This window comes from Patagioenas fasciata, chromosome 9 (assembly GCF_037038585.1).
Source record: "Patagioenas fasciata isolate bPatFas1 chromosome 9, bPatFas1.hap1, whole genome shotgun sequence".
In the NCBI taxonomy this organism is placed as follows: Eukaryota; Metazoa; Chordata; class Aves; order Columbiformes; family Columbidae; genus Patagioenas; species Patagioenas fasciata.
The window spans coordinates 27,498,082-27,524,769 of NC_092528.1; the positions used below are offsets into that span (position 1 = coordinate 27,498,082).

The 26,688-nt window shown below is 41.3% G+C and overlaps 1 protein-coding gene across 8 annotated transcripts in view; it reads left to right on the top strand.

Moving 5' to 3' along the window:
• MECOM (MDS1 and EVI1 complex locus) overlaps window positions 1-23,260 on the top strand; it is a 336,599-nt gene extending 313,339 nt beyond the window's left edge. For 4 of the 8 annotated variants that reach the window (XM_065844473.2, XM_065844474.2, XM_065844478.2 and 1 more), the window contains 10 exons: window positions 41-1,403; window positions 3,370-3,457; window positions 5,858-5,884; window positions 13,089-13,255; window positions 14,611-14,688; window positions 16,436-16,605; window positions 17,680-17,824; window positions 20,541-20,777; window positions 21,326-21,512; window positions 22,452-23,260. In XM_065844473.2, the coding sequence (XP_065700545.1) occupies window positions 41-1,403; window positions 3,370-3,457; window positions 5,858-5,884; window positions 13,089-13,255; window positions 14,611-14,688; window positions 16,436-16,605; window positions 17,680-17,824; window positions 20,541-20,777; window positions 21,326-21,512; window positions 22,452-22,586 (2,597 nt within the window). In that variant the 3' untranslated portion in view covers window positions 22,587-23,260. The remainder of the gene's footprint in view (window positions 1-40; window positions 1,404-3,369; window positions 3,458-5,857; window positions 5,885-13,088; window positions 13,256-14,610; window positions 14,689-16,435; window positions 16,606-17,679; window positions 17,825-20,540; window positions 20,778-21,325; window positions 21,513-22,451) is intronic. The other 4 variants (XM_065844475.2, XM_065844476.2, XM_065844481.2 and 1 more) reach the window with 3 other exon arrangements.
• The last annotated feature ends 3,428 nt before the right edge of the window (window positions 23,261-26,688 follow it).

Here is a 26,688-nt window from a genome sequence, read left to right on the forward strand (position 1 = left end):
ATAAAGCCTGAGATGTGTTGTTGTTGTTGTTTACATACAGGTGAGGTCTGCCATAAATCCTATACTCAGTTTTCAAACCTTTGTCGTCATAAGCGCATGCATGCTGATTGCAGAACCCAAATCAAGTGCAAAGACTGTGGACAAATGTTCAGCACTACGTCTTCCTTAAATAAACACAGGAGATTTTGTGAGGGCAAGAACCATTTTGCAGCAGGAGGATTTTTTGGCCAAGGCATTTCACTTCCTGGAACCCCCGCTATGGATAAAACGTCCATGGTTAATATGAATCATGCAAATCCGGGCCTTGCTGACTATTTTGGAGCCAATAGGCATCCTGCTGGTCTTACCTTTCCAACAGCTCCTGGATTTTCTTTTAGCTTCCCTGGCCTGTTTCCTTCAGGCTTGTACCACAGGCCACCTTTGCTACCTACTGGTTCTCCTGTTAAAGGACTACCGAGCGCAGATCAGACAAACAAAAGCCAAAGTCCCCTCATGACAAATCCTCAGATACTACCAGCCACCCAGGATATTTTGAAGGCACTAAATAAGCAACCATCAGTAGGGGAGAATAAGCCAGTGGAGCTTCAACCAGAGAGGTCCTCTGAAGAGAGGCCGCATGAGAAACTCAGTGACCAGTCAGAGAGTAGTGACCTTGACCTTGACGATGTCAGTACCCCCAGTGGCAGTGACCTGGAAACCACCTCGGGCTCTGATCTGGAAAGTGACATTGAAAGTGAGAAAGAGAAATGTAAAGAAAATGGTAAAATGTTCAAAGACAAAGTAAGCTCTCTGCAGAGCCTGGCTTCAATAAATAATAAGAAAGACCACAGCAATCATTCCATTTTCTCACCATCCTTAGAGGAGCAGACTGCGGTGTCAGGAGCGGTGAATGATTCTATAAAGGCTATTGCTTCTATTGCTGAAAAGTACTTTGGTTCAACAGGACTTGTGGGGCTGCAAGACAAAAAAGTCGGAGCCTTACCTTACCCTTCCATGTTTCCCCTCCCATTTTTTCCAGCATTCTCTCAATCAATGTATCCATTTCCTGATAGAGACTTGAGACCGTTACCCTTGAAAGTGGAGCCCCAATCACCCAGTGAAATAAAGAAGATCCCAAAGGGAAGCTCTGAGTCTCCCTTTGACCTCACCATAAAGCGTAAGGAGGAGAAGCCACTCACTCCCATACCCTCAAAGCCAGCAGCCCCCTCTGCAACAAGCCAGGACCAGCCTCTAGATCTCAGCATGGGCAGCAGAAGTCGAGCCAGCAGCACAAAACAAACTGAGCCTCGGAAAAACCACGTCTTTGGAGAAAAGAAAGGAGGTGACCTCGAGCAAAGGAAAGTTTCGGAGTCCTCCTTGCAGCACGCCAGGCCCACCCCGTTCTTTATGGATCCCATTTACAGGTAACAGACTATGTGAGTCCCTTGGTCCGGACAGCTGCGTTTGCCAGGGCCACCCGCCTGCTGATGCAGAACAACCCTGTCCGTGTCCCACCATCCCTGGAGGTGACATCCCACCACCCGGGGATGGCGTGGCCCAGGTTGCATGCTGAATTGTGCACACTGCCTCAAATCCGAGCTGCTTGGGGCAAACTCTGGGTCCAGTGACGCTGCAGGTCTTCATGACTGTCCTTGTTGCAGTGAGTCATTAGTTTAACCTGTGCGGATTGACATGCAGGTGTTGAATATTTTCTCTTACCCAGAAATGAACTGGCATCAGTACTGAATATTTCTATATTTATGGTGTATTTGACATCACTGGTTTACCCCAAATTCCTTTTCTTCCAAAATGCTTCCCGCTGCCCTCTGCCTTCCCTGGAAATCAGAGCATCTCACCCAGTTGCCAGTTGTACACCACCTTTTTAGTGCCTTCTGAGTTAAGTAGGAGTATCTCATAAGTACAACAAAGAAGCAAATTTGTCCTAAGTTGTATAAAAAGCATGGAAATTTAGAGTGATTTCTGCCTTTTTTTTTTCCCCACTGATTTAAGCAATGGGCATTTCATGAATATAATTGAAGGCTCAGTGTCTTTGTGTTTACGAAGCCCAACCAACGAGCTAGTTAATCTGATCCACCTGATAAAATCAATGGGAGCCTTGTTGTTGGCTTCAGGGGGTGCACAAGGAGACATTGTCAGTGAGCTGAGGTTTTAAAAATTGCTGGTAAAATCCTGAACCTGTGGTGTTTCGCAGTAGCGCTGAGATGGATCTCACTGGGATCTGGATTTCACCTGTGTCCTGTGCATGTTGGCCCCTCCTTACCCTTTGCCTTTCTGCTCGTATATCTGTAACCAACCAAAGTCAGGCATCTAAATTAGTTTAGAGAAATATTAGCCATAAAAATATTTGTCTGTAATACAAGTGACTGATTTTACAGGCTATTGTTAAAAAAAAAAAAAATTACTGCCATGTAAATCATGTTAATTTTTTACTTTATCTGAAAAAGAAATGCTATGGGCAAAGTTTTTGGACAATGCTCTTGTATAAGACAACAGGTATGTGTTATGAAGAAAGAGGATATGATGCCATTTACTGCCAGATTGATATCTGTATTAGACCATAGGTTTTCTTTGCGTCATATTAATTTTAAATGCCTGAAGTGATGGAAATAATGATCCGTGTTTTATGGTCCTGCATTACAAACTGATGAAATCTGTACAAATTCTGGCAGTGTAGCATGAGACCGGTTGTTACCAAGCCTTCCTTTGCCATGAGTTACATCTACACACAGTCAACAGAATCTGTACCTTGAAACATAAGCATCAGAAAAGCAAAACCCTCAAATTTCCACACTGCTGCTGAATTATCTGTGCTGCATTTTGCTGTCTAAATGCCCACATGAGTTGATGGCAGTCTTTGTTGCTGGCACATTTGATTCAGTGTGTTCCTGCAAGCCGACCTTTGTCGTCCTGCTTATTTCCGGCCAGTTGAGCCCACACCAGGAGAAGTTTCCGGGGTGGTGGCTGTGATGTCTTGCATGAGCAGACCAGAAGGGACCCATTGCTCAATGCTCCTGTTGCCTTCGGTTCCTCTCCTCAGAGCGGAGAGCACACTCGATTGCCTTATTTCTTCATAAAAGTGCTCTGTAGTCAGTCATTGGTTCCTATTATAATTATTCCTGGTCTTTTGAAATGGGATTATTTCCTATGTAAATGGTATAATCTCCCTTTAATGGTGATTCGCAGCCCCCACCTGCAGTAATGAGTTCCATGCGGGAATGGAGAGTTGACTGTACTTCCTTATCTTTTACCGTTATCTCTGAGAAACAAATTACTTGATGTATAATTGACTATTTTAAACATGACTAGCTGTGTAATTGTTAATATCTGAGACTGATTCATCACAAGCAAATCTAATTTTAACATTTACAGAGTAGAAAAAAGAAAGTTAACTGACCCACTGGAAGCTTTAAAAGAGAAATACTTGAGACCTTCCCCGGGATTCTTGTTTCATCCACAAGTAAGTATTTTGGGAATTTTGGTGTTGTAAACAAGCCTGTTGATGCTTCAAAGCAGGTGCAGAGAAATGAATGCAGTCTTAGTCATTTTTGGATTTCCTAAAACACACAGTTTTTGCTGTGCCATTGTGGTGGAAAAGCATAAGCATTGTTCTGAGCTTCTTGATGTTTTGCAGATTAAACAACATGTTTTGATTATAGAGGAAGCCAGATTCAAACTACATGTATGTTTTAGAACTGTGTTCCTCCAAAACTGTAGTGTACCTACCAACATTTGCAGCTACCTGTGTCTTCTTCAACACTCTTCTGTGCTCCCGGCCATCGTAGCCAACATTGACTACAAGTAGATGATGGAGGTTCAAAGTTGAGCCAGGAAAGCTGAGTATCCCAGTTGTTCAGTATTCCAGGACTCCCAGATAAAACCTTCCATCCAATGCTTTGAAGTCTCATAAGTAAATGCTCCATGTCTTTTATGTAGCTGTTGTGGGCTTTAGTGTGTGGAGTAACTCTGTAGGATTCCCGCTCCTCCATAGCTAAAGACGTGCTATACGAGAGGGCTATTGGCTTGTTCATAGACCATAATCCTGTTGCTAATTTGCTGGATGACAAAAATGCAGGGCGACGTCCCTAAAATGGTGTAACAACCGCAAAGTATATGTAGTATAGAAAAAGTACCTGTATGCAAACTATATGTTACTTTTCTTCAACAGGACCACACCTTCATTTTGTCCTCCTCCTTGCTAAGGAGATGTTGCTAAAATTTGGGTTCAGTCTTATGTCTGAAATAAAAAGCTCTGTGGTATTTACAAATTTGAATGACTTGCTGACTACAGGTTGTTTCATCCTAATAATGACAACCCATACAGGGTGGTTTCACTCCATGAAGTGGGTGATGCTGTTAGAGCAGCTGTAAATTAATTGTTAATTATTTTAATGAAAGCATTTTAGGTATCATATCAATGGAAGAAACAATGTTATTTTACTTAGCGCTGGTTAGCTTTTCACTAGGTGTAAATCGGTGTTGTTTAGTGAAGTTGGATTCAAGGGGTGCTCTGAAGGTTTTGCCTGATAAAAGCAGGAGGTAGCGTGGTTGGTGGGTGAGAAAAGAGGCTGTTTGGGTAAAATGCACCATTAGGAGTTTGGCTGTGGTGGACGGGGAAGGAGTTGGATACTCTTCTGCATAGTGTTGTATGACTCTGAGATACACGGGGAACGGGAGGAGGGTTAATGGGAATTAGGCAAGGAATGGTGTAGGCATGCGGGTGAAGTAGAGACATCGGGTGTTTTGCCATTATCGGGCAGGTTGTTGGGATTTCACCCTTCGTGTTTTTTCACAGAGAGTTGGTTAAATCTGTTGTGGGTACTTGAGGAAGGTCCCGGTGTGGTCACCAAGTCTGGTGGTCACCTGCTGAAGTGGGACAGCCAGCACCTTCTGGCAGGAGGGGAAGCTGGTTGTGCCCTCGTGTTGCTGAACACATGCGTAGGAGCACAAAAATACACCTGTTAAACCTTTTTGCCCATTTCTCCACATTTCTCATTGTGCAATAGAAAAAACAAACAAACAAACAAACAAACAAAACCCCAAACCGTGGTAAAGACTGGCTTTTGTTTTATCGCTTACGTAGCTGCTGGGGTTAACATCTTTAACTTGGTGTGAGATGGATGGAGACAAAGGTCATGAGTGTAACATGTATTCTTAATACATTGTAAAAGAAAACTAAACCACCATCACATGTCACGTCAAAAAAGTCAATGCCAAAACCTGCTTTCTTGCTGGCTTTAATAGAAAGGAGTCTCCTGTTTGCAAAGGCAGAATTTGGTTTGGTATTTATAGAGGACTGGGGACCAGTTTGCAGAAAAGCTGTTTTTCCTTTATAGTCCTGTTCACCCCTGTAAAAGTACAGGTGTGGAGTGCACTGCAAGTTTTCATTTTCTGCTGGCAGGATTTATCTATGTGAAATATGAACAGAATTATTGTTCGTGTCCTACAAGTTTGTGTTTCTGTGAGTGAGTTTATTTCTGTAATGTGCCATCTGGTGAAGCAAGAGTTTATTTTTTTAACTGGATAATACAACAGCTAACAGGTGGATCTTTAAAACAGGCTGCTGAAATAGATATTAAAGGCATGAACCCTGCAGTCCTTACCCTGTCGCTGCCTGGGCAAAATTCCTCCTAGAGGCAGTGGCCCGAAAGCAATGAAAATTAGATCGTTTAATTGTATTTCACAATGATTTGCCATTACAAGGATCGCGCATTTAGGGAGAGAATACTCCAATGCAACAAATCACTCAGAATAACATTTTAATTAGTATCTTTACATAAAATCTTAATTAGTAGATTGATTGCAATGAGGGTTCCAATGCAGGAATAATGTGTTGTTTTTGTTTCAATTTTGCTACCAGTTCCAATTGCCTGATCAAAGAATTTGGGTAAGTTCATTGCTTATATTTTTGATTTAATCATTGTGAAATAAATTGCATAAGAAAAATATAATATGAAAGATAACTTACCACTCAATTATGGAGCATGCCACACTTTCCTACAGAGTCTTGTAGCTGTAATGAATAAATAGCCTCTTGTTTCAAATTGGCTTTACTTTAACCTATCTGATCTTGCTGGTTTTATTTGGTGAAGGCAATGGGAGCTTTACCTGAGCGAGGGTTTCAAAATGCAGTCTTTGCTTATATTTAACTGAAATTGTTCCAAACTGTTTCCTTCAGAGATTGCAAAGAAATTTTCAGGCTGAAATCTTGTTAGATTGCAATAGGTGTAAATATTTAATCTGCATTCAAGACATTATAATAGAGAACCTCAGAGCACTCCATGTTTCTATCTCGCTTTGACTTGGGTTGGAAATAGTCTCTTTAACAGCTTTGATGTTTTGAGCTTAATTGCTCATTACTGTACTTAAAGCATAAATAAAACATCCATTTAATTGCCACGTTTGGGTCAAATTTGCCCTGTGTGTATACTTATATCATCCCCCTTATGTGAACAGGAATTGTGCTTTTAGTACTGTGGGATATATTTGAGCTGGCTCTTCTATTTTTATAAAATGTTATTCTTAATACATCTAAATTGTTCATGAAAAAAACAAAAAGAGCCATAGCAACTGCTTTTGCAGATGCAACTCGCATAACACGGTGTTTTGCTCTTGCATTGCTGGCTCCTCAGCTCTAACACTGAACCCATAAATACTTGTCCCAGATTTTTCACAACCTTCGGGCTTCGGAGTGGAGAGCTGGAGCCAGGCGGCTGCGGCTCGGGCCCTGGCTCACTCCCGCTCAGCACTCGCAGTGTGACGTGGACTCATTTCACAAGACAAAGCCAGAATTTTGCAAAATGAGGTTGGAGATTTGCATGAGCTCTTTGCTGCGTGGATCTCTGCACGGGGCTGGTGCAGGAGCCCTCAAAGGTGCTGCCCCTTCAGCCAGGGGCTTAGCCCTGCTCTCCTCCAACAGCACCAACAGACCTTTGGCTTTTAATTCTATTTTCTGCCTGCAAAACAGTGGTTTGTGCAGCTGCAAAAGATGCACAAGGATCCTGAGAGGAAGGAGCTAAGCAGGCACCAAAGGATTCATAGGTGCTGACTGAGCTCAACAGATAGGAGGTAGGGTTAGATGCCAGGCTTGGAGAGCACAAGAAGTGGTTGCCAAACACTGTTTTTGCAGTAGAGGTAGCACCGTGTTGTGATTTGGCCCAGGCACCCCGAACCCTCGGCTCTCAGAAATGAGACTCTGCTTGGGCATATTTGGGAAATTGCAAAACCCAGTGCAGTCTGTTTCTTCTCTCTGTTTTCCTTGACGTTGGCTTGGTCCTCAAGTTTCCATCATCCTGCTTTTTTTGTGAGCATATGTCTCCTGGCCACGCTAGTGCTTGAGCAGCTGCAGCAGAAATAGGTATTTAGAACAGAGAATGCCTGGAGCAGGATGCTGATTCATGGATGAATCTTCATCTTGAGAGATTTGAATAGGTCATGCAAGCCTTTCTATCTCAATTCAGAGTTGCATGTGCCATATATTTCAAGATTATTTCAGATTGATTCTCATTGTTTGGCGGAACCCTATCAATGGGCAACACCCTCTCTTGAATGGATCACGATCTATTTAGTCTGTAGACTCTTTCATCCCCTTCTGGTCCTATCAAGAGAAGGCTACTATGAAGAGGTTCTATAGTTATAGTCAGACTTTATTTGCAATAGCTTTATGGGGAATAATTGTAAATAATTAAAATAATTTTATAAATACATGAAAAGAAATTTGGCGAGTGTATTAACAAAACTTTTCTTTTACTGGGCTTATTTAAGGACATGATCCGTTCTGTTAGATCAAATAAATCCCCACCAACTGCATTAATACAAACAGAGTTATTCTGGAAGTGTACTGCAGAACAGCAGGAATTATTCACTGCTGCTTCATAAAGCCCAGCCATGTGTGATAGGTCTCTTGGACATGAATATAGCTCAGCCAGGTTCCATGGCTGGATGTCCAAATACACACAGTTTCAAGACAACAAATTCACAAGTTGTAGTTTTTAGAGAAAGCATTATAACTTGAACTGGGGAGGAAGAAATCCTGAGCTCTAGTAGTTGGGCTTTCAAGATTTCTCTAAATAACACTAGTAAAAATAGAAAGCAAGCATTTGAACATTTTTTTTTTTTCCCCATGAGTTATGACCATAAAGTCAGTTGGTTTTGCGATAATAGCAATGAAGGAGTTGTGTTTGTAAGACATGAGGTCATGCAATTCATGACATTGTCTTCTAGATTATTTCATATCACCAGGTTATTCTTAAAAAGCAGCAACAACAAACCTTGCTTTATTTATGCTACTTTTGCTTCTGTTGGTTAATAAATTTTAAGACAAATATTCAAGGCCCCTGCTGATGACATCTTGCCCGTTGAAATGTTTATAAATACTTGCTTTAGCCGATTATGGTAATGTCTGCATTTTTGAGTCGGAGCTGGGGAATTGCGACTGCATATTAATTTGCGTCAGTCGGAGGTTAATAGCCTCTCAGGGAGCGGGAGGGAGGTGGGGGAAAGCTGCTTCCTTTTCCAGACATCTGGACGCAGATAGAGTCAACAACTCATACATGTAAATCAAAAGTTACTGTTCTATATAAAATACTGTCATTCACTGATCTCAGATTAGGAGCAGACATGACTTGTCCATAAAGCAATAGCTGTATGTAAAGTGTGCAACAGGGTCTTCTCGTTCTCCTGCCTCCTCAGAGAGCTTTCTCTGTGGACATGACAATTACATTAACCTGATCCTTGGGGTCAAGCTGTGCCTTCCTCCCCGTGCCCTGTTCAGGAATCACCATGAACTCTGGGCACTTGGTTGGGGTGCAGACCCTTCCCAAAAGTGCTGCCCAGCAGCTCAAGCCACACACGCGCCTCCTTGGTGGTCCCCAAGGACCATCGCCAGAAAGACAAGGTGGCCATGAGCACCCACTTAACCTCCTGGGACAGATGCTATCGCTAACAGCTTACTCCAGGAGTTTGGTGGATTACTGACCAGTCCCATCTCTATGGTCAATGCAGCTCTTTTGGAGGCAACTCTTGCTTTTGCAACCAGCCGTAGCGGTGTTTTGAAGGAGTAAGAGCTACTTCATTTGTTTATCAGCTGGAAGAGGGAGTTTCATAGTGTAAGAGGAAAAGTCATGTAGTTAGCCCAGAAAAAGAAAGGGTGAGAATAAGTGATTGTTTTTTACAGATTATCGGTGAGTCCACCTAGAGCTGTCACTGGGATCTGAACTGGCATATGTCTGTAAATGACATTGGAAGAAGGGTGGCCAGGCAAAGCGCAAAGCCTGCTTATTGAAAATAGATAAATCCAAAGCCTGACCATGAAGATTTTGCGGAAGAGTCCCAGAAAGTTGAGTCACAGGAGATTAAAATAGCAATAAAACTCAATGTCAGTAAGTACCCAGTAATACTGAGGGGAAAGTGTGACTCTAAACTCGTGTCATTCAGGAAAAAATATCTTGAAGTTGATAGTTTTATGAAAATATCTTCCAAGTACTTAGTAGAAAGGAATCGAAAACATCATTGTATTATGTTGTCTTCAGCTCTTGAATACAGCTGAAGTCCCTCTCAAAAGGACATGGTAGAATTAGAAAAGACACAGAAAAGTACAACAATGATGATCAGAGGTAGGGAACAGCTTCCATACAAAAACAGACTAAGTAGATTTTGATTTTTTTCAGCTTGGAAAATAAATGCCCAAGGGAGCTGTGCCCCAGCTCTATGAGACCATGAATGGTGAGCAGAACCTGAATGAGAAATGGTTATTCATTAGCTTTTAAAATACAAAAAAAAAAAAAAAAAGAGGGACACCCAGCTGAATTACCAGGCAAAAGACTTAGAAGGAACAAAAGCCAGTATCTTTTTATATGCACCTAATTAAATTGGCAAACTCTCCTTGACAAAAATATAAATGGCTTTGAAAAGGGTTTAGGCGAATGAATGGGGGCAGCAGCCACCGATGGCCGTTCAACACCATAATTGAGATGCAACCTCGAATTAAGGCTCCTGCAGCTCTCCTTGCTGATGTGAGACAGAAGACATGGGGAATAAGGTCTGTCCCTTGCCCACCCTCCTGCATGTCCCCTGTGGCCACTGCTTGAAACCAGGGCACCATCATCCCAAAAGTACGTGTCACACATTCATAATTCCTGCTTGGGTTCGGTGCCTGAGTTAGTCCTCAGTGGGACAAACCCCAGATTTCATATTTCTCAGTTAATATTTTGCAAGTAGACTGATGAGCAGGGGCTGTCTACCTGCATATGAATTAATGGAGAGCTTGTTGTGCATCTGGGCTGGGAGGATTTTATGAGCTGTAACAAGGCCGTGCGCTCTAGTGCCCGTCTCACAATTGGGAATTGCATCTGAAGGCCCTGAGCACCACCTCACTCCAGGCGTTCTTGGGAAAATGCCCCGATTTTGGTTCTCGTGAAAATGCCCCAATTTTGGTTCTTGTGAGCCCTCTCTCCAGCAAACGGTAACTGCCATAATCATCCTGAGAGTAGCAGAGCGATACAACCTCGTATCAGCAAAGGCTGCAGGCTGAACATTTCCCCTTGTTGCTGCTGCATTTCTTGAAAAATATAAATCATACCAGGTAACTATATGGATCAGTCTTTAAAAAACAAATCACCACCAAACAACAAGCACTATAGTCATGCCGATGGTGAGAAGGGTATTTTTGGAAAGTAAGTAATACTTTAAAAGAATTGGAAGTGCTTGTGTTTCCTCTGCATGAGGGATTTAAGATTAGATGCTGATTTCATAACTATTTTGGGACTGATGTAATCCTGGAGGCAGTGTTGGAGGTAGTGCTGATCTGCATTGCTGTACATTAGAGAAGAATCAGTCTCAATCTCTCCTCTGCAAAATCCTGGAAATAAGAACCAAAAACGATAAGCATGACTAAGCCATTTTAAATGTAAAGGGGAAAATAGTTGCTTTAATATATTACTGTAAGGCATCATGTGCATGAGAAATGGTGATCCAAAAATGATTTAAAACCACTAGATAATGAAACTGACTTGAATATTAAATATACATAAATAAAACATTTGTTATACTTCTCAATGCCCTTATTATTCTTCACCATAAATATGTGCTATCATAACCCATGCACTGTCTCGTCACTGCTAATCAGCCCGAAGGCCAAAGGTCATTTTTCATTTAAACAGTTTCTTTTCCACAACTGCAAAATAGACGAATTAATTATTGTGGGGAACAATTAGAAGGAATTAAAGGCAGTGGAAAGGCTATTCTAAAAGCTTTAAGAACCGATTCTGACTAAAGAAAAAGATGAAGTCATATAGGAAGAAATATATGGTAATGTTGAATTGTATGGGTTGATAATGACATCTCGGTGCTGAGATAGAATTACCTCCTCTCCCAGCAGCATCATCATTACATATCTCACGCCTGTGATCAGTACATGTCAAAATCCTTCATATTGACAAATGTGCTGTCCACTTGCATCTGTGGAGAATGTTTTAGCAGCTGAGTGATTATGAATCAAACCCCAGAGCTTACAGCCCCTACTGCCTTGCAATGCTTTCACATTTGTTGCCTGACAAGTAAATGTATCTTGACTTCCCTCTGAGATTTTTTTCTTTTTGCGCTGCGTTTGATGAAAGACATTTGGCAAATTGGCAGTGGTACCCTGTACGTTGCAATTTGTACTCAGCATTAGGAATCTGAGCATGAAATGAGAGGGCAGGCTACAGGCTAAAGGGAAAAAAAAAGCTAAAACCAACCCAAAGCCTGAGCTAACCTGCATGTGAGTAGTCATTCCAGGTGAGAAATGTGCAATTCTGTTCATAAAACAAAATTTTAAAATTAAAAAGAGTGCTATTTTTCCCATAGAAATAACATTTTAAAAATCCTAACACTTGGAACAGTCTCTTATGGATTTTGAAGAATGGGCTGGCAAGGTGTGCTCAGCTGAGGAGTGTTCAGCGTCTTTTCTTTCATATAATTTCCTCCTTCATTACAGGCAAGGTATTGCACAGGGCTTGTGTTGTTATGTTCTGTAGGTGAGATCATGGGTTTCTTTATTTTTTCCCCTTTCATTTTCTGGTGGTGTTATAAAGAGGTAGATAGTTACTGTCACCTGTCAGTAGGCTCAGTCTTGGACTCTTCAAGTGACAATGTCTGAGGTTTTGGAGCAGTTTTTCATGATCAGTTCCAGACAACTTGAAGGAAAACATTCTCCAAAAATGATTCAATACCAATTCCCCAAAAATTAGAACCCTTTAAGGCAGCTAACCAAGAGCAGAGGTATCTCAAAGTGCATAGGGTTTACAAGCAACTGAAGGCACAGCAGGAGTGTTAAGAGGTTGTAGAAAAACAGGGTGGACATCTAACAGGTAATGTGAACATAGAGAACCAAAACCATCAGAGCATCATTTCTTATGGATTTATCTCATGGTCTTTGACTGTAATGGGGAAGAAGACTGAACTGGATGCTTGGATGTGGCTGGGAAATTGATGGGGCGGGCTTGTCTGTTTCTGGCTTGTTGCAGCCCTTGGTTGGGCTATAGTGTTCATGAGGCATCTTTAGCAATATTTGTCCTCTGTTAGTCCTTAAAAAAATAAGTAAAAACAAATAAACAACCCCCCAAAAACCCTATAGCAGTTGTTGGGATCCCCATTTTTTTCCTGTTGATCTAGTAAAAAATGGCCAATGGTTTCGGTAGGTGGGATGCACAGATTCATAGGCGCACACTCACACTGTATAAACTGGAATTTTATAGAAGTTGAGGCTTAAAAATAAAACAAAATAAACATTGGCTGATTTAGATTTCGTATGGAAGCAGCTTTCCATGATAGCAATCAGGAAAGAAGTTCTGCTGTGTGCTGGCCTTGCAGACACACAGCACCCTACTGTACCAATGATGGGCATTATTCCAAGTGGGACAACCTCGTGGCCACCACCTTGCCTAATGTGCCCCGTCACTTTCTGTGACTGCAACTCTATGTTTATGTGCTTTAAAAATGTATTTATTTCAACCTTCCCGTGGCAGTGTATGTTTGTATTTTGGGTTTCCAGTGAGGGCAGAAAACCAAAGCAGTGTTCACCGTGACGGGTTCTGTGCCATCTTCTGTTGCAGATGTCAGCTATAGAAAACATGGCCGAAAAACTGGAGAGCTTTAGCGCCCTGAAACCGGAGGCCAACGAGCTGATCCAGTCGGTGCCGTCCATGTTCAACTTCCGCGCACCGCCCAGCGCCCTGCCCGAGACGCTGCTGCGGAAGGGCAAGGAGCGATACACCTGCAGGTACCCCAAAACACCCTACACCACCCACCCGGGCTCCTCAGTCCCCTCAACTCAGAGGGTTGGTGGGAACCATGGTGGATCTTCATTGAACCCAATGAAACAGTGAAAGCATTTCACTTTGGGGTTCTTATTTATGAAATTACTGGTCTTATTAAACAAAGAGTTTGCCTTGTATCATACCGGTTTGATAAATGAGGTGGAAAGTGTTCTATAAACAATTCTTTTTTTCCAAATTTTCTCATTACTTTCATATGCACAAGTGTGCTTTCAGTATTGATTTTTTTGATCATAAACTACAGATGTGTTTTTTCTCAGGCTTCTGGTTTTAATATCCAAAGGTAGCAGTGATAAAATGCATGACTTATTAGGACTTACATATACAGACTTAAAAATAAAATACAATGAAGATAGTCATTGAACGTGTAACCAAAATGAATGGGAGCTTTGTCGAGGAGAGTAGAATTAGCTGTGTGGGTAGCTTGAAGGCTTATGCATCACGTTGTGAAAAAATAAATGGGATGTTAAAAGTGGAGGGCTGCAATCTTCAAAGTCATCACGTGGAGCAACCAGCACCCTCATTCACTTAAGAGAGCTCTGTGTGTGCTCTGTTTCCATGCAAAAGTGGGCTGAATGTCATTAATAGAACTGGGTCAATTATAAACTGAATATTAATATGTTACTTAAATGAGGGGGGAGGGATCACGATATTAGTATTTTTTGTCATTATTGTTCCTGTGACATATTACTGAATTTGGAGAATGGTTTTTAAACTGAATTATTTAGCTCTCTATATCATCTCCAGAATGCACAGGTGCTTGATGCTGGCACATTGGTTTATCTGGTCTTTTTGAAAACATGTCACCTTCCTTCAAGACATGTTGTTATAGAAACATACCTTGATGGATTAGGTCTTTGAGTCTTGTCTGCTCTGATCCTATTCAATGCACAGAATGATGTCACGTTTGCTGACACGTAGAATTGGTTGAAAGGTTTGAAATTTGTTTACATGGAGGCAGAAATCCAAGGCTTTAATAACAGATTACCTTCATTCCAGATCTGAATGTGGCAGATAATCGCCTAGAAAGCTTAGAATTTTGGGGTGATCTTTAAAATTGGTCTGTTTTCATATCTCCCTTGCTTATGCACAGGAAAATCTGGTTGGTGCCAGCAATTCCAGTCCCATTCTTGTATGTGTGTGTCAGTCATTTGTATTTGCTGAATGCTTTTATTGAAATGTTGTTACACTAAAGCACAGCCAGTAGTACCATATATTAATGATTCCATTTGGACAACGCATCCATTGCAGCTCGAATTGGGATGCAGCCATTGTCTTATCAAACCTTTTCTTACCACAGATACTGCGGCAAGATTTTCCCGAGATCTGCAAACCTAACACGTCACTTGAGGACGCACACTGGAGAGCAGCCCTATAGGTACCACAACCCTTTTTTTACCCCTCTATGTGCTGTGGTCAAGTGAATAAATCAAGGAAATAAAGCATTTACAGCCTTGCTCAGCCAGCTCCAGTGCTCGCTCCTTAGCACTGATGACCCACCGTTGCTTTTTGGTCTCGAACAGGGTTTTTTGCATTTGATGATGATATTCAGCACTGGAGCTGTGGACATGGGGGAAGGTTTTGGTCCTAGTTAGTGAAATTCTTTTGGTTTTGGTGGTCACCCAGGCGCGATCCGCAGGTCCTGCCTTTGCCTCTTGGGGTAGCTGGCACTTCTGAACCAGCTTGGTTGAAGTGATTTTCAATAGGGCTCATGGTCATATTTTCCCTTGCAAAAATGTTTTGTTGTAAGAGCTCTGCGGTGTTATTTACAGCCTAAAATTGGGTGTTTTCCTCCATCATCTGATTTCTGAAAGATTCTAGTTGAAAAGGCATTAGTGTATTTATTTGTTTTCTGCCTAATCTGCATCTTTTCTGAGGTCTGTTTAACCAAAACCCGTGTGGGTGTACTCTCTTGTTGATAAGAATATGTATGTGAAATTGTATCCAGGACAGTCTCATGCAGAAACGTGTACAGAAGCTTCACCTTATTGAAAATGAAGGACTAATTTAAATCAACTGGAGAGAAGCCAGTTCATGTTCCAGTTAAACAAATGCACCAATTTCAGCATTTTATGAGCTGTAAAGAGCAGAGTAAGCTCATTGTTTGTGAAGAAACAATAAGTTTTTTGCCTTTAGTCTCTTTAGGAAATAAGATTCACATCTAATTTTATTGAAGGAAGGTCTTGATGCATGTTATACCTGTTCACTACATAAAAGCCACAAGCAATTAGTAGTAAAATGGACGATTTCAGCACTAAAAAAAAAAAATTGACATCATTGACAAGCGTAGGAGAAGCAGGGGAGAAGTAAAAGATTGAAAAACTAAAGTGGTGAAGACTGTTGGCTTGATGCCAGACAGAGAATTTGGAATAGTTATACTATGACTTAGTAATGGCTTAAAGAGCAATACAGTAAAGGCTTTAGGGACTCCAAATCGCTACAGAGTATGAAAATTGATGCCTCTGGTACCAGAGTGATAGACTAAACTACTCACATTGGCACGGTATTAAAGGTTCAGATTGTTTATTGCTGGTTTTCGCAAGATAACCAAATTTCCTCTGGGATTAGCAATCAAGCAAGCTAATTCCTCAAGAAAAGATTTAATCGCACAGCATAATTTAGAATAGGAAAAGAAATAGCCCCTTTTTACCTTATTTGAGCATTAGAAGAGATCTGTTTCATGTTTTTTTTTCCAGAAGTGTTTAATTGTATTGTATTGGCAGCACATGAAACAATAGAGTTATTGCTCTACTGTTTTCAAACTTCCCAACTTTGCATGCAACAATTTTAAAAACATGGGAATCAATTACCCTAGCTAATTTGATGCCATTAACTCTGAAATATTATGCTTATTCCTAAAGGCAGTATTTAAAATATAAATCCTTATGTGAATTAAAGCTAAATAACCCGCCGTAGAAGTGACAGCGCTATTCCAAGAGCACAGCTCTCCACTTATGCAGGCAAAACTTGTCTTTGTTTCAGGGAGGGTTTTGCTTCAATAGGGACCAAAGACCTGTGGTTGAGTGGTGAGGCTGAACCCAGAAGGTCCTTCATGTCTCTTAGGAAAAATCTTACATTTCCAGCTACTAACGAATCCTTTTCTACCCACCTTTTTTTTTCATTAGATGCAAATACTGCGACAGATCCTTTAGCATATCTTCTAACCTGCAGAGACATGTCCGTAACATCCACAATAAAGAGAAGCCATTCAAGTGTCACTTGTGTGACAGGTGTTTTGGTCAACAAACCAATCTTGACAGACATCTAAAAAAGCACGAGAACGGGAATATGTCTGGTATGTATGCTTTTCCCTCCCCAGTGTGTCCTACGTACAGCCAGTGTTCAGACACAGGGACAGCACGTTCCCTTTCAATGCTCCAGAGTGTCAATAGGCACACGTTGCTCTGTGCTGCCTGCTCCAATGAGTGGGTTTTTGGAAAATATGTAAGTGCCTAAGCTCTGCTGACATTTAAAGTGCTTTGAAAATCCCAGCGCAAACTCTACCCTTGTATAACTTAATACCACTGGATGATGTCTTTTCTTTTGGTTTTAATTAAGCCAGCCGTAGCATTTTGAGAACAGACTGAGAAAATTGGTTTAATCCCATCTCCGCAATCACTTGGTTCTCAATAGGAGTCCTAAATGTAGAGTCTTAGAGGGTACTCTAAAAGATTTTTTTGGCACCTTGTAAAATATTCCCACTGTCAGGAGCTGAAAAACATTAGCTATGATGGAGGTAATGGTGCCTCCCAAGCCCCAAAGCAAATCGGCCACCAACCAGTGGCAGCAAAGGCAATGGCAGATAGTGGGTATCATTGGTCTGGTTTAGGTATCTGCAGTCCTTTCAGTCTACTTTCTGCTCCACTGGAAGTAGCCAGGTACATCCAGTGAATATCTTTTCCCTGATGCTCAGAGATCGTCGTCTGTCACTGGTCTCTCAGCGCTGATGAACCTGGATGATTATGTCAATGACTGCTCTGTATTTTAAGCAAATCTGCATAATTATTAGCCAACATGAAGCTCTGTTTGCTCAGTTTAGCCATTGGTCTAACACAGTTATTGATTGACAGTCTTGAAGTCGCAAGGGAACAGGAGGGTGATGTCAAAATAGATATTTGGCAAAAGCAATGATAAACCATGGAAATAGCACCCAGCATGCAAGCAGTCATTTTGGCTTGAAACCGCCTTTGCCTGTGGATAAGACTTCCTTTCTCATTACTGGTTTTATGGCCAAAAGCTGATGGTTCCGTATATCAACTTTTCTGGGTCTCACCCATTTTAACCATTGTTTCAGTTTCAAATTTACTTTAAAAGTTACGTGTTGAAAATGTAAAGGAGCAATGACCAAAGTGCTCTATTTTGCTTTAAGGTACTGCAACGTCTTCACCTCACTCAGAACTGGAAAGCACAGGGGCAATCCTAGACGACAAGGAAGACTCTTACTTCACAGAAATTAGGAATTTCATTGGAAACAGCAACCACAACAATCAGTCCCCCCGAAACTCAGAGGAGAGGTGAGTTGTGGCTGATCTGCCTTCAAAAGGTGCCACTCTTCCAGGGTAAACCTGATTTTTCACTTTTGATGAGTTATTTTAGCAACCTGGTTGCTTCAGCATTCACTGTCTTATGAAAGGAAGTGTGTTGATTCCCTCTCTATTTTGCATGAGCATATTCCCAGTGGAAGACACTGGACAGAAGGTCCATGTATGTACACATTTCTCCTTGTATCAAGAGCTCTTAGTTTCAAGTTCCCATCGTTGATTTAAATCTGTTGAAAAATTCCCTCATTTTACATTCACAGCAGAACAGGTGAATTCTACATCCTGTGGCTAAATGTAGAGAGCCTTAAGATTTAAATGCAATTTAAATGTGTCATTAATAAAGTAGTCTAAGCTGAATTCATGGATCAAATTAAAGATTTTAACTGAAAGACCTTCACTGTAAGTAACTCAGTCCAAAGAAAGATGCTGACTAGCAAAAAGTCCTTGAGGCAGTGGGCAGGTGTTGGTAGCCCACAGCACTCTTGCATCTTTTTCCTACCAAGACTTATTGAGTATATGACTGTTTCAATTCTTCTGAACTAACAGAAGAGAAACCACTTCTAAATATTCTCAGCTAATAAAAATACAGCTAAGCAGAAAAGGCTGTAGCATGGATATGCATATCAACTATACATATTTCTTTGAGAATGGCTATGCATTATTTGTGGTTTTGATTTGGCGTTATGTGATCAGCATCAAAAATTTCTTACGGTTGGTGACAAACTTCATTGTCTCCTCAATTTCCAGATGCCTTTGTGAAGGGATGAAAATGGTGGACATAACACAATTTCCACAAAAGTATTGGATTAAGTGATTACATGCATATTCAAATTTCATTCCATCTTGATTGGCAATGAGGGCTTGGGATTTTTAGTTTGCACATCTGGTCTCAACATGTCCTCCGACAGGAAGTCAGCAAAGTGAAAAGGTTGCTGGGTTCTGCAGTGTTTCCTTTCTAAATTTGGCACTTCAGACTGCTCTTGATGGATATTTTATCCCTGGCAAATTGCTGCATTTGAAAGCATAATTAGAGAATCTGTTTTCTTAATCACATGGCTTTTGTTACTTTGGTTGTAGTCCATCTCCTTTTCATTTCTAGCAGCCTCAATTGAGCATAACAAGCAAGTTGGCAGCCCAAACAGTGCTCCACAATTTCTTATTTCTGCCTATTTAAAGAAAAGATGATAAAGAGATATTGCTCTGATTATCTTAGAGGGGGGTGGCTGCTTCAGCTCTCCTGACTCTGCACAGCTTCAGATTTTTTGATACTGTGATACAAACAGACCATTCCCTATAGCTTTTTTTTAGCGCAATACTAAACTCGAGACAATCAGCTAAAATTTGCCCAGAAAACAGATGAAATTATTATGCTTAGGAAAATGATGCTATTGTATGAGTAACTAGCTTTCACTTGTGTACGCTCCATAAGAACGTATATCCATCACAACAGCAAGCCCAGCACTAAATACCAAATGCGCTGCTAGGGCTCATCCTTATCTTGCTCAAACTTTTGGTTTGTTCCATATTGTCCCACACAGTTTGAAGCACGCAGCGTCTCAAGCAAACCGCGGGCAGACAATAAAGTTTCCATTTTTATAACTGTATTCCTGGAAGAGTAAGGACCTTTTGCACAATGAGAACAATAGATGAATCAAGGCCTCCGTACTACGTAACGCGGCGGAGCAGATACGCTGCTAGCATGAATTTTTGTGGGTCCAGCAAGTGCAACCCTTCCACACCACCAGTACCTTTGGTCATGCGTTTGTTGACGTGACACTGGTGCTGAATTCCTTATAATCCTCATTTAATGTGAAGGACATGATTCATCTGTGGATGCTCAGAATCCTACAGGGTTGGGACCGTCAGCAAATGAGCATCTACTTGAGTGTGAGTATTATGTCCTTGATAGAATCCTGTAGGAAGTAGTTACAGGAAGTCATTGTCTGAAAGTAAAAGAATGTAAGAACAGCGGGTAGTCCAACTGGTTTTCCATGTGCGTATTGCTATAATTACTCATTTAATAAGAACAAATACACTTAAAATGCTATACGACCTTTGTTTTCATTACTTCTTACCCTTCAAATCAGTCAATAATGTAGTTCAGCACGGAGGCAATATTGAAGACCACTCTTCAGGTCTTCAACTGAAATCCCTTAGGTTCCCATGTGTGTAATCTGCACATTCAGTGAAGTAGTATGGCTTCCAAACGAGTGGTAGTGTGCAAAATTAATTATACGTGTAATTCTGAGTTTAAAACTATGAGTGCAGTATTGGATGTCATTTTTGAAAACGCTGGATCTGATTTTTGGAGTTTCTTGGCTCCTTCTGTTAAAAGTCAATGAGTTGTTTAGCCCAGAATACGTATATGATTGGAAACATGAGATGAAATAATGCGTGAGAAAATTTGGAACGGATATCTGAACATAACTCTGCTTGAACGGTAGTTTTAGGCTTCCAGGATAATAGGAAAATCCCATGCTGATGGCACTGTAAAGTCCCACTGATTTTTGAGTGGAATTTTCTCCAATACTGCCTAAACATCTGAAGCTAAACAAGATGATACACAACACAGAAATGATTTTATTCTACTGGGACAGATCCTTTCCAGATCTGCCTCCGACAGTCTGCTGATGAAGAACTTTCCTAACTGAGTTGTGATTATTGCTTGGGTTTGTTTTGGTACTTTCAGAATGAATGGCAGCCACTTTAAGGATGAAAAAGCCATGGTAGCCAGCCAGAACTCAGATTTGCTGGATGATGAAGAGGCAGAAGATGAAGTCATGATGGATGAAGAAGATGAAGAGAACGAAATTGCAGGGAAAGCGGTCAAAGAGCCTGTTACAAGCGACATGCACGAGGGGACCCCGGAGGAGGATTATGAGGAAACGAGTACTTTGGATATGAACTGCAAAGCTTCCCCTGGCAGGTTGGTTCCTTCCGAGTATTGGTGCACTCAATACGTGAAATAAAAACAATAAACCATACAAGAGTGCCAACACCAAACTGTGTGCTGTGGGAACTGGTCTGAAGTAGCCAGCTTCCCAGTTACGATAGCAACATAGGTCTGTGTTTGGGTCAATACCAGCTCTGTTTTCTGTCTCTTCGTGCAATCTATAGCCCTTAAGAGAGAAAAATAACTGTGCTTGAGGAGTTATTGTCGGGTTTTGGGTGAGACAGGAAACATTCGTGGGAGAGACGTTATCTACTCTTTAAACCGACCTGGATCTCCCATAATGGTCTTGTGAAAGGCTGTGGAGACACCAGGAGCGAGGTGACCTCCCCCTGCTCCCATTGTCCACCCTCTCCTCTCTAGAAAAGGGGTATTTCTTTTATTTCAGGATCATTGTTCTGCAGGGCAAGGTGGTTTATAAGTATAAAAAGCAGAAATTGCTCAGATATGTTAATCTAGAAGGATGAGGGAACGCAGAGAAGATTGTTTAATTAACATTAAAAACCTCTATGGTGTTTTTGTAGGTATAAAGAGGAAGAGTATAATAAGACTGGACTTTCGGCTTTGGACCACATAAGGCACTTCACAGACAGCCTCAAAATGAGGAAAATGGAAGAAAATCAATATAGCGAAGCTGAATTGGCAGCTTTCAATACTTCCCAGCTGCCAGAGGACCTAAAACAACCGTTGTACAGGAAATCCAAATCCCAGGTAAAAGCTTAACTCATTTAAAATGTTGTCACCAAATACGCAAAGGATTAAAGTGTTAGTGTGTGGCAGGCAAGGTCATTTCAACTTCATGGGACAAGGGCTGAGCTCCACATCCACAAACCTCAGCCTGCCTCAAGCTCCATCTGTGCTCCTACTGAACCCAGGAGGCACGGTGGGTGCTTTGGTCCCCGATAACGGAGGATTTACTTACTTTTTTGCTATTTTTGTTCCAGTCTGCCGCTCGCAGAAATGCCACAATAGGAACTGGTCGCACTCTCCTTTCAGACAGCCAGCACAGTCACACTGATACTGTGGAGTTTAGGTGCAGCCTTGTAGGGATGTGACTCGATCTTCTGGCTACCTTAAGTGTGTTGTATGTTACCACCTTGAGGTCCCCAGCATGTTTCTAAAACAGCAATAGTTAGCCTGATATCCTAGTGGTATTTCTTGATAATTTGTTTAAAAAACCCCCACATTAGTTAAAATGGATCTTTTTAGCCCCTTTAAAAGATTCCGTTTTTAAAAACTGTAGAATGTGCCCATAGAAAAGGTCAACGAAGGAGACTGTGGTATTTGGTGAAATAGAGTACCAGCCAAAGGGATAATTCCTCAGGCTCTTGGAAAAAAAACGAGCCTCCTGTGCCAAAAATCCGAAGGCGAAGGAGACTCTGGGCCCTTGTCTACTATCAAAGGTTTCTCAAAGCTGTGTGAAGCCAGATGAAAGCAGAAATCATTATTACTATTAGTGAGTCAAAAGTGTCAGTGAAAAGGTTGACAGTGGTTTTTACCTAACATGTTTTGACATATTTTTTTTAAAGAAGTTGAGACTAATGGCTGTAGCCTAAATGATGCCCCAGCCGCGCAGCGGTGGCGCGGGCCCAAGCTCAGATCCTCACCGCAGGATTGTGACCTCCCTGTCCTTCTTCTCTCCCCGTCCAGGCGTACGCGATGATGCTGTCTCTCTCCGACAAGGACTCCCTTCATTCTGCATCCCACAACTCTCCCAATATGTGGCACAGTATGGCGAGAGCCGCGGCAGAATCCAGCGCCATTCAATCCATCAGTCACGTATGACATTGTGAAGTCTTACCGAGAATGGGACCAAGTCCAAAACCAGTAGCATGGCTCTTTCATATATGACTATTTAAAAGACTGCTGAGCAGAATGCCTTATAAATCTGCAGGGTCACTCATCTAAAGTCCAGTGACCTTAAACTGAATAATTTTAAAAAGAAAGAAACTATTTATTCTCAAGATTTTTGTTTTGCACAGCAAAGGCAGCTGCTGACTTCTGGAGGATCAATGCGACGTAAAAAAACATACAATAAATAAATGCATTTCAGTGGATTCTGTAAACTGGGGCCGGGAAAAAGTGTCTTCCAGTTCACCCGGCTTTGAGGGGCAGGGGCAAAAGGGTTAAGACTGCATTGATACACACATGGGCACTCCTTTAAAGTAGGAACTGAATTGATTTTCTTTTTGTATAAGATAGTTTGACACAGGATTGGGAACAGTTGCTTTTATGTACAAATCTCTTCATTAAAGCTTTATGCATTTTAGCCCTTCAAAGAAAGATGATAGTTCTATCAAATGCACACTATCCATCGTAAATGTAGAAAGAAGTAGCAGGGAATATTTTGTTTTCTCCGTAATTCTTTTGCCTTCTCAAAAAATAAAAAAAAAGAAAAAAAAAAACAACAAGAGATAAAAAAAAGACAAAAAAAGAACTCTGAGAAACAATACATAAGAGGCTTGTGTATATTGTAAACTATGAATGTTCACTACTCCAAGAAGCTAAATCATCCAGATAATTCCGTGAAAGCACCACGTTCATCGACAGCACCACTAGTTCAAATCGTTGTAAGGAGATTTTAATTTTCGACAATCATGTCACTATTTTGTTGTATTGTCTCCTTTCCCCCTGACCCTCTAATTTCTTCTTTGTGTTGTGTGTACCATGTATTTATTTGTTGGCAAACGATTGTTTGTTGATTGAGATAGCACTGTTCCTGTAACAAACAGCACTGCTCCAGTCCCCCACTGCGTTCTGATGTCAGGCACCCATGTACTTCCAAAAAAGAGTGAGGTGAACTGATCTGTGTATATGGGAGTGCAAAACAGTGTTTGAAAATTTCTTACATTCCTCTTTTATTTTATTTTTGCCTTTTAATGAACTAAATAACTAATAGATGCGACTTAGGTTGTTTTTTTCGGTTTTTTTTTTGTTTGTTTGGTTTTTTTTGTAATACAGTAAATTGATTCAATTGTATAAACAGATATAATTTCCTCATGAAAGCATGATTCTTCTGATTAAAGAAACCTGTACCCAATATTTTATGCTGGTTGTCTGCGAGCTTGTGTGATGTTATGTTCATGTTAATCCTATTTGTAAGATGAAGTGTTCCAAATTTATGTTTTAAAAAAATAAATAAATAAAGGAAGGTATTCAGTTATTTTGGGTTGTTTTTTTTTTTTTTTTTGGCCTTTAGTGAGGGACCAGATTTATTTTTCCTTTTGTTTATAATCTCATTTTGGAATAATCGGCAAGTTGAGGTACTTTCTTTAAATGCTTTGTACAATGTAACTGTTACGCATTTCAGTACATTACTATGGGAGGATCAACTTAAAAAAAAAAAAAATAAAGGACTACAAAACTGAAGGGATCTTTTTCCTTGTTGTCTTGGTTTTGTCTGGGTCAGGGTAAGGATGTTGCATTTTGTTTGCAGTCTGGGAAGCAAAAGCCGTGAGGACGTAGGTAACCAGGTGATGGGGCACCTCAAAACATCTTGGACTTGACTGTACAATTTAGGACACAATCCAGAGTCTCTCCCTTCACCGCTGGAGGGTTTTATATCAGTCCTTTAAGCTTCAGAACACTACTTTGAAAAAGAGAAATATTGCACTCATTTGACAGGAGGGAGCATTCATTTGAAAGGGGGGATTGGTGCAAGGTCACCTTCAAAATGTTGTTATGGAGCCTTGAGCTGGTGACGGTCCCACCTGCAGCTTGTGGGGACAAGGTGGGAAAGCAGCAGCTTGGCTGGCTAATGGCTCACGGAAATGATAAAAATCCACTGCTGAGAAGCTGAATTGGCCTGAAACTGCATGAAATGAGCCGCTAGGGTCTGAAAAACAAAACAAAAAAAATAAATGGTTTAGTTTGAGTGTTCTCTTTGAAATCAGGTCCAAAACGCCACTTCTTCTGAACAATCTGCAGAGCAGTAGGTGCTGGGATGTCCAGGAAAAGCCAGCGTTGGCCCAGGAAATGCACATGTTCCTGCTCTTCCCATCTGCAGAGACAGAAGTGAGGTAGTTCCAAAGGGGACCATGGGGATGTCCCTGCTTGCTGCCCCCAGTCAAGCTTGGTCTTTGCAGCTGCTGCACCAAACTGTCCTTCCCATTTAAGCGACTCAAATGAGTGAACGTGACAAACTACGGCATCTTTTTTTGCAGTGGGAGCAAGGATTGCTAGCACCAGATGCAAATGTGCTGGCATAAGCAAGCAATGAGGGAATAAAGTGCTGGGAATCAGTAACCCAGAGCAATTAGTACCAAACTGTGTATTAAATGCAGCGCTGTCCCAGTGGGAAAGGCACATTAATGAAATATGATTTGCAGAACGTTTGGTTAAATGTGGCGGCACCAAACCCAAAAGTAGCTCCCAAAATGGAGGCCTTGGCTCCAGGCCTAAGGCAAGTTGTGCTCATCACTCAGCCTGCTTCAGTACACTAAGAACTCTCGTAGCTCAACAGATCCTCAAGTTATATTGCAAAATACCCTAAATGTGCCGTTCTTGTCTTTAGCCCAGGTACGGTTTGACTTGTTTTATAACCATCACATTGTAACGGGGGCATAGACAGCGATGAATCCAGACCCAGAGAGGACAGGCATGGGCTGCCTTTGGTTTGCACTTACAGCTCCTGAGCCTCGTGTACAGGTTGATAAGTTGAGACCTACAGGATGGTGCTTGTTCATGCAGGAAACCTAAACCACACCTGGAAGAGAAAAACACACCAAAAAAAATCCATCACAACAAAAAAAAACTCCCCCATGTACATGTTCTTGTACGTCTTTCAATGGCCTGAGCCAATGGTCAGGTACATGCAGATAATTGCATAAATAGGCTATTATTTTTAGTGCAGTTAAAGTCACCGTGAAACTTGGTTTTAGGTTTCTGCCAAATAAAGAGAACAAATAGATTAATCAAGTCAAGTTTTATCTGCAAACAACTTTCCAGATCATTTTCCCTTTTAATTTGAGGCAATGCCAGTTCTTATCAGCTCTGCTCTCACCTGCCCTAGATGAAAGGGGTTTTTGGAGGTGGAGAAAGGGTGGGACAGTTTCTCCTGGGTTTAATGTTCTGGGTTATGGTAGCACACTCCCATCATATAACTGTCAGGGAAAGTACTCCTTGAGCTGATCTGTAGGGTTAGTTTAACCTGAACATAACCAGGTCTGTTGACCATTGGGGAGTGGTTAACACCATCTCATCAAATCTCTGGGCGGAGGTTTCTGCTCAGAGCCTTGGGCTTTGTATTTTCATCTCAAAGTAGCCCACCCAGTGGCATCGCATATGGGGTGCAACGAGCAGAGGGGAGAACACCACAAGGGGTCATTCAACTTGGTGTAGATGCCTCACCATGACCTTGATTTTCATTGTGTTTTCTCAATGGTAAAGGTATTCACAAAGCAAAATAGCTGAAAAACAAACCCAGATTTGGTTAGCCATCCCATCCCCCAAATGAAGAAAGAAAACTGGATGATTTTTGTGTTTGTGTCATACCGTCCTTGATGGACCACACAGATGCACTTGTTCAGGTGCAAACAGTGTGCTACATGAGGACCAATGGTTCTGGCTTTCTGCCACAGTGATTATATTCAATACTTTTTCAAAAAAACCCCTTCAGTTTATTTCAGCATCATCCTACCGTTCACCTCACTGTAGTAGTTTTCCATAAGTCAACAAGGTCAACAAATCATTCCCATGTGATACAGCAGCCTTACTACACAAAGGAGCTGCATATTACCACCTCAGTTCCTATCTACAGAATCTAACAAAGCAGCAGTATGACAAGATGATTAATCAATATTTCACCCTGGCCTCGATCCTCAACACCACTGCGGGTCCGAGTCACCATTCCCTTGTCAGCCCTGCTGTTTTACTGAGTTAATAGCCA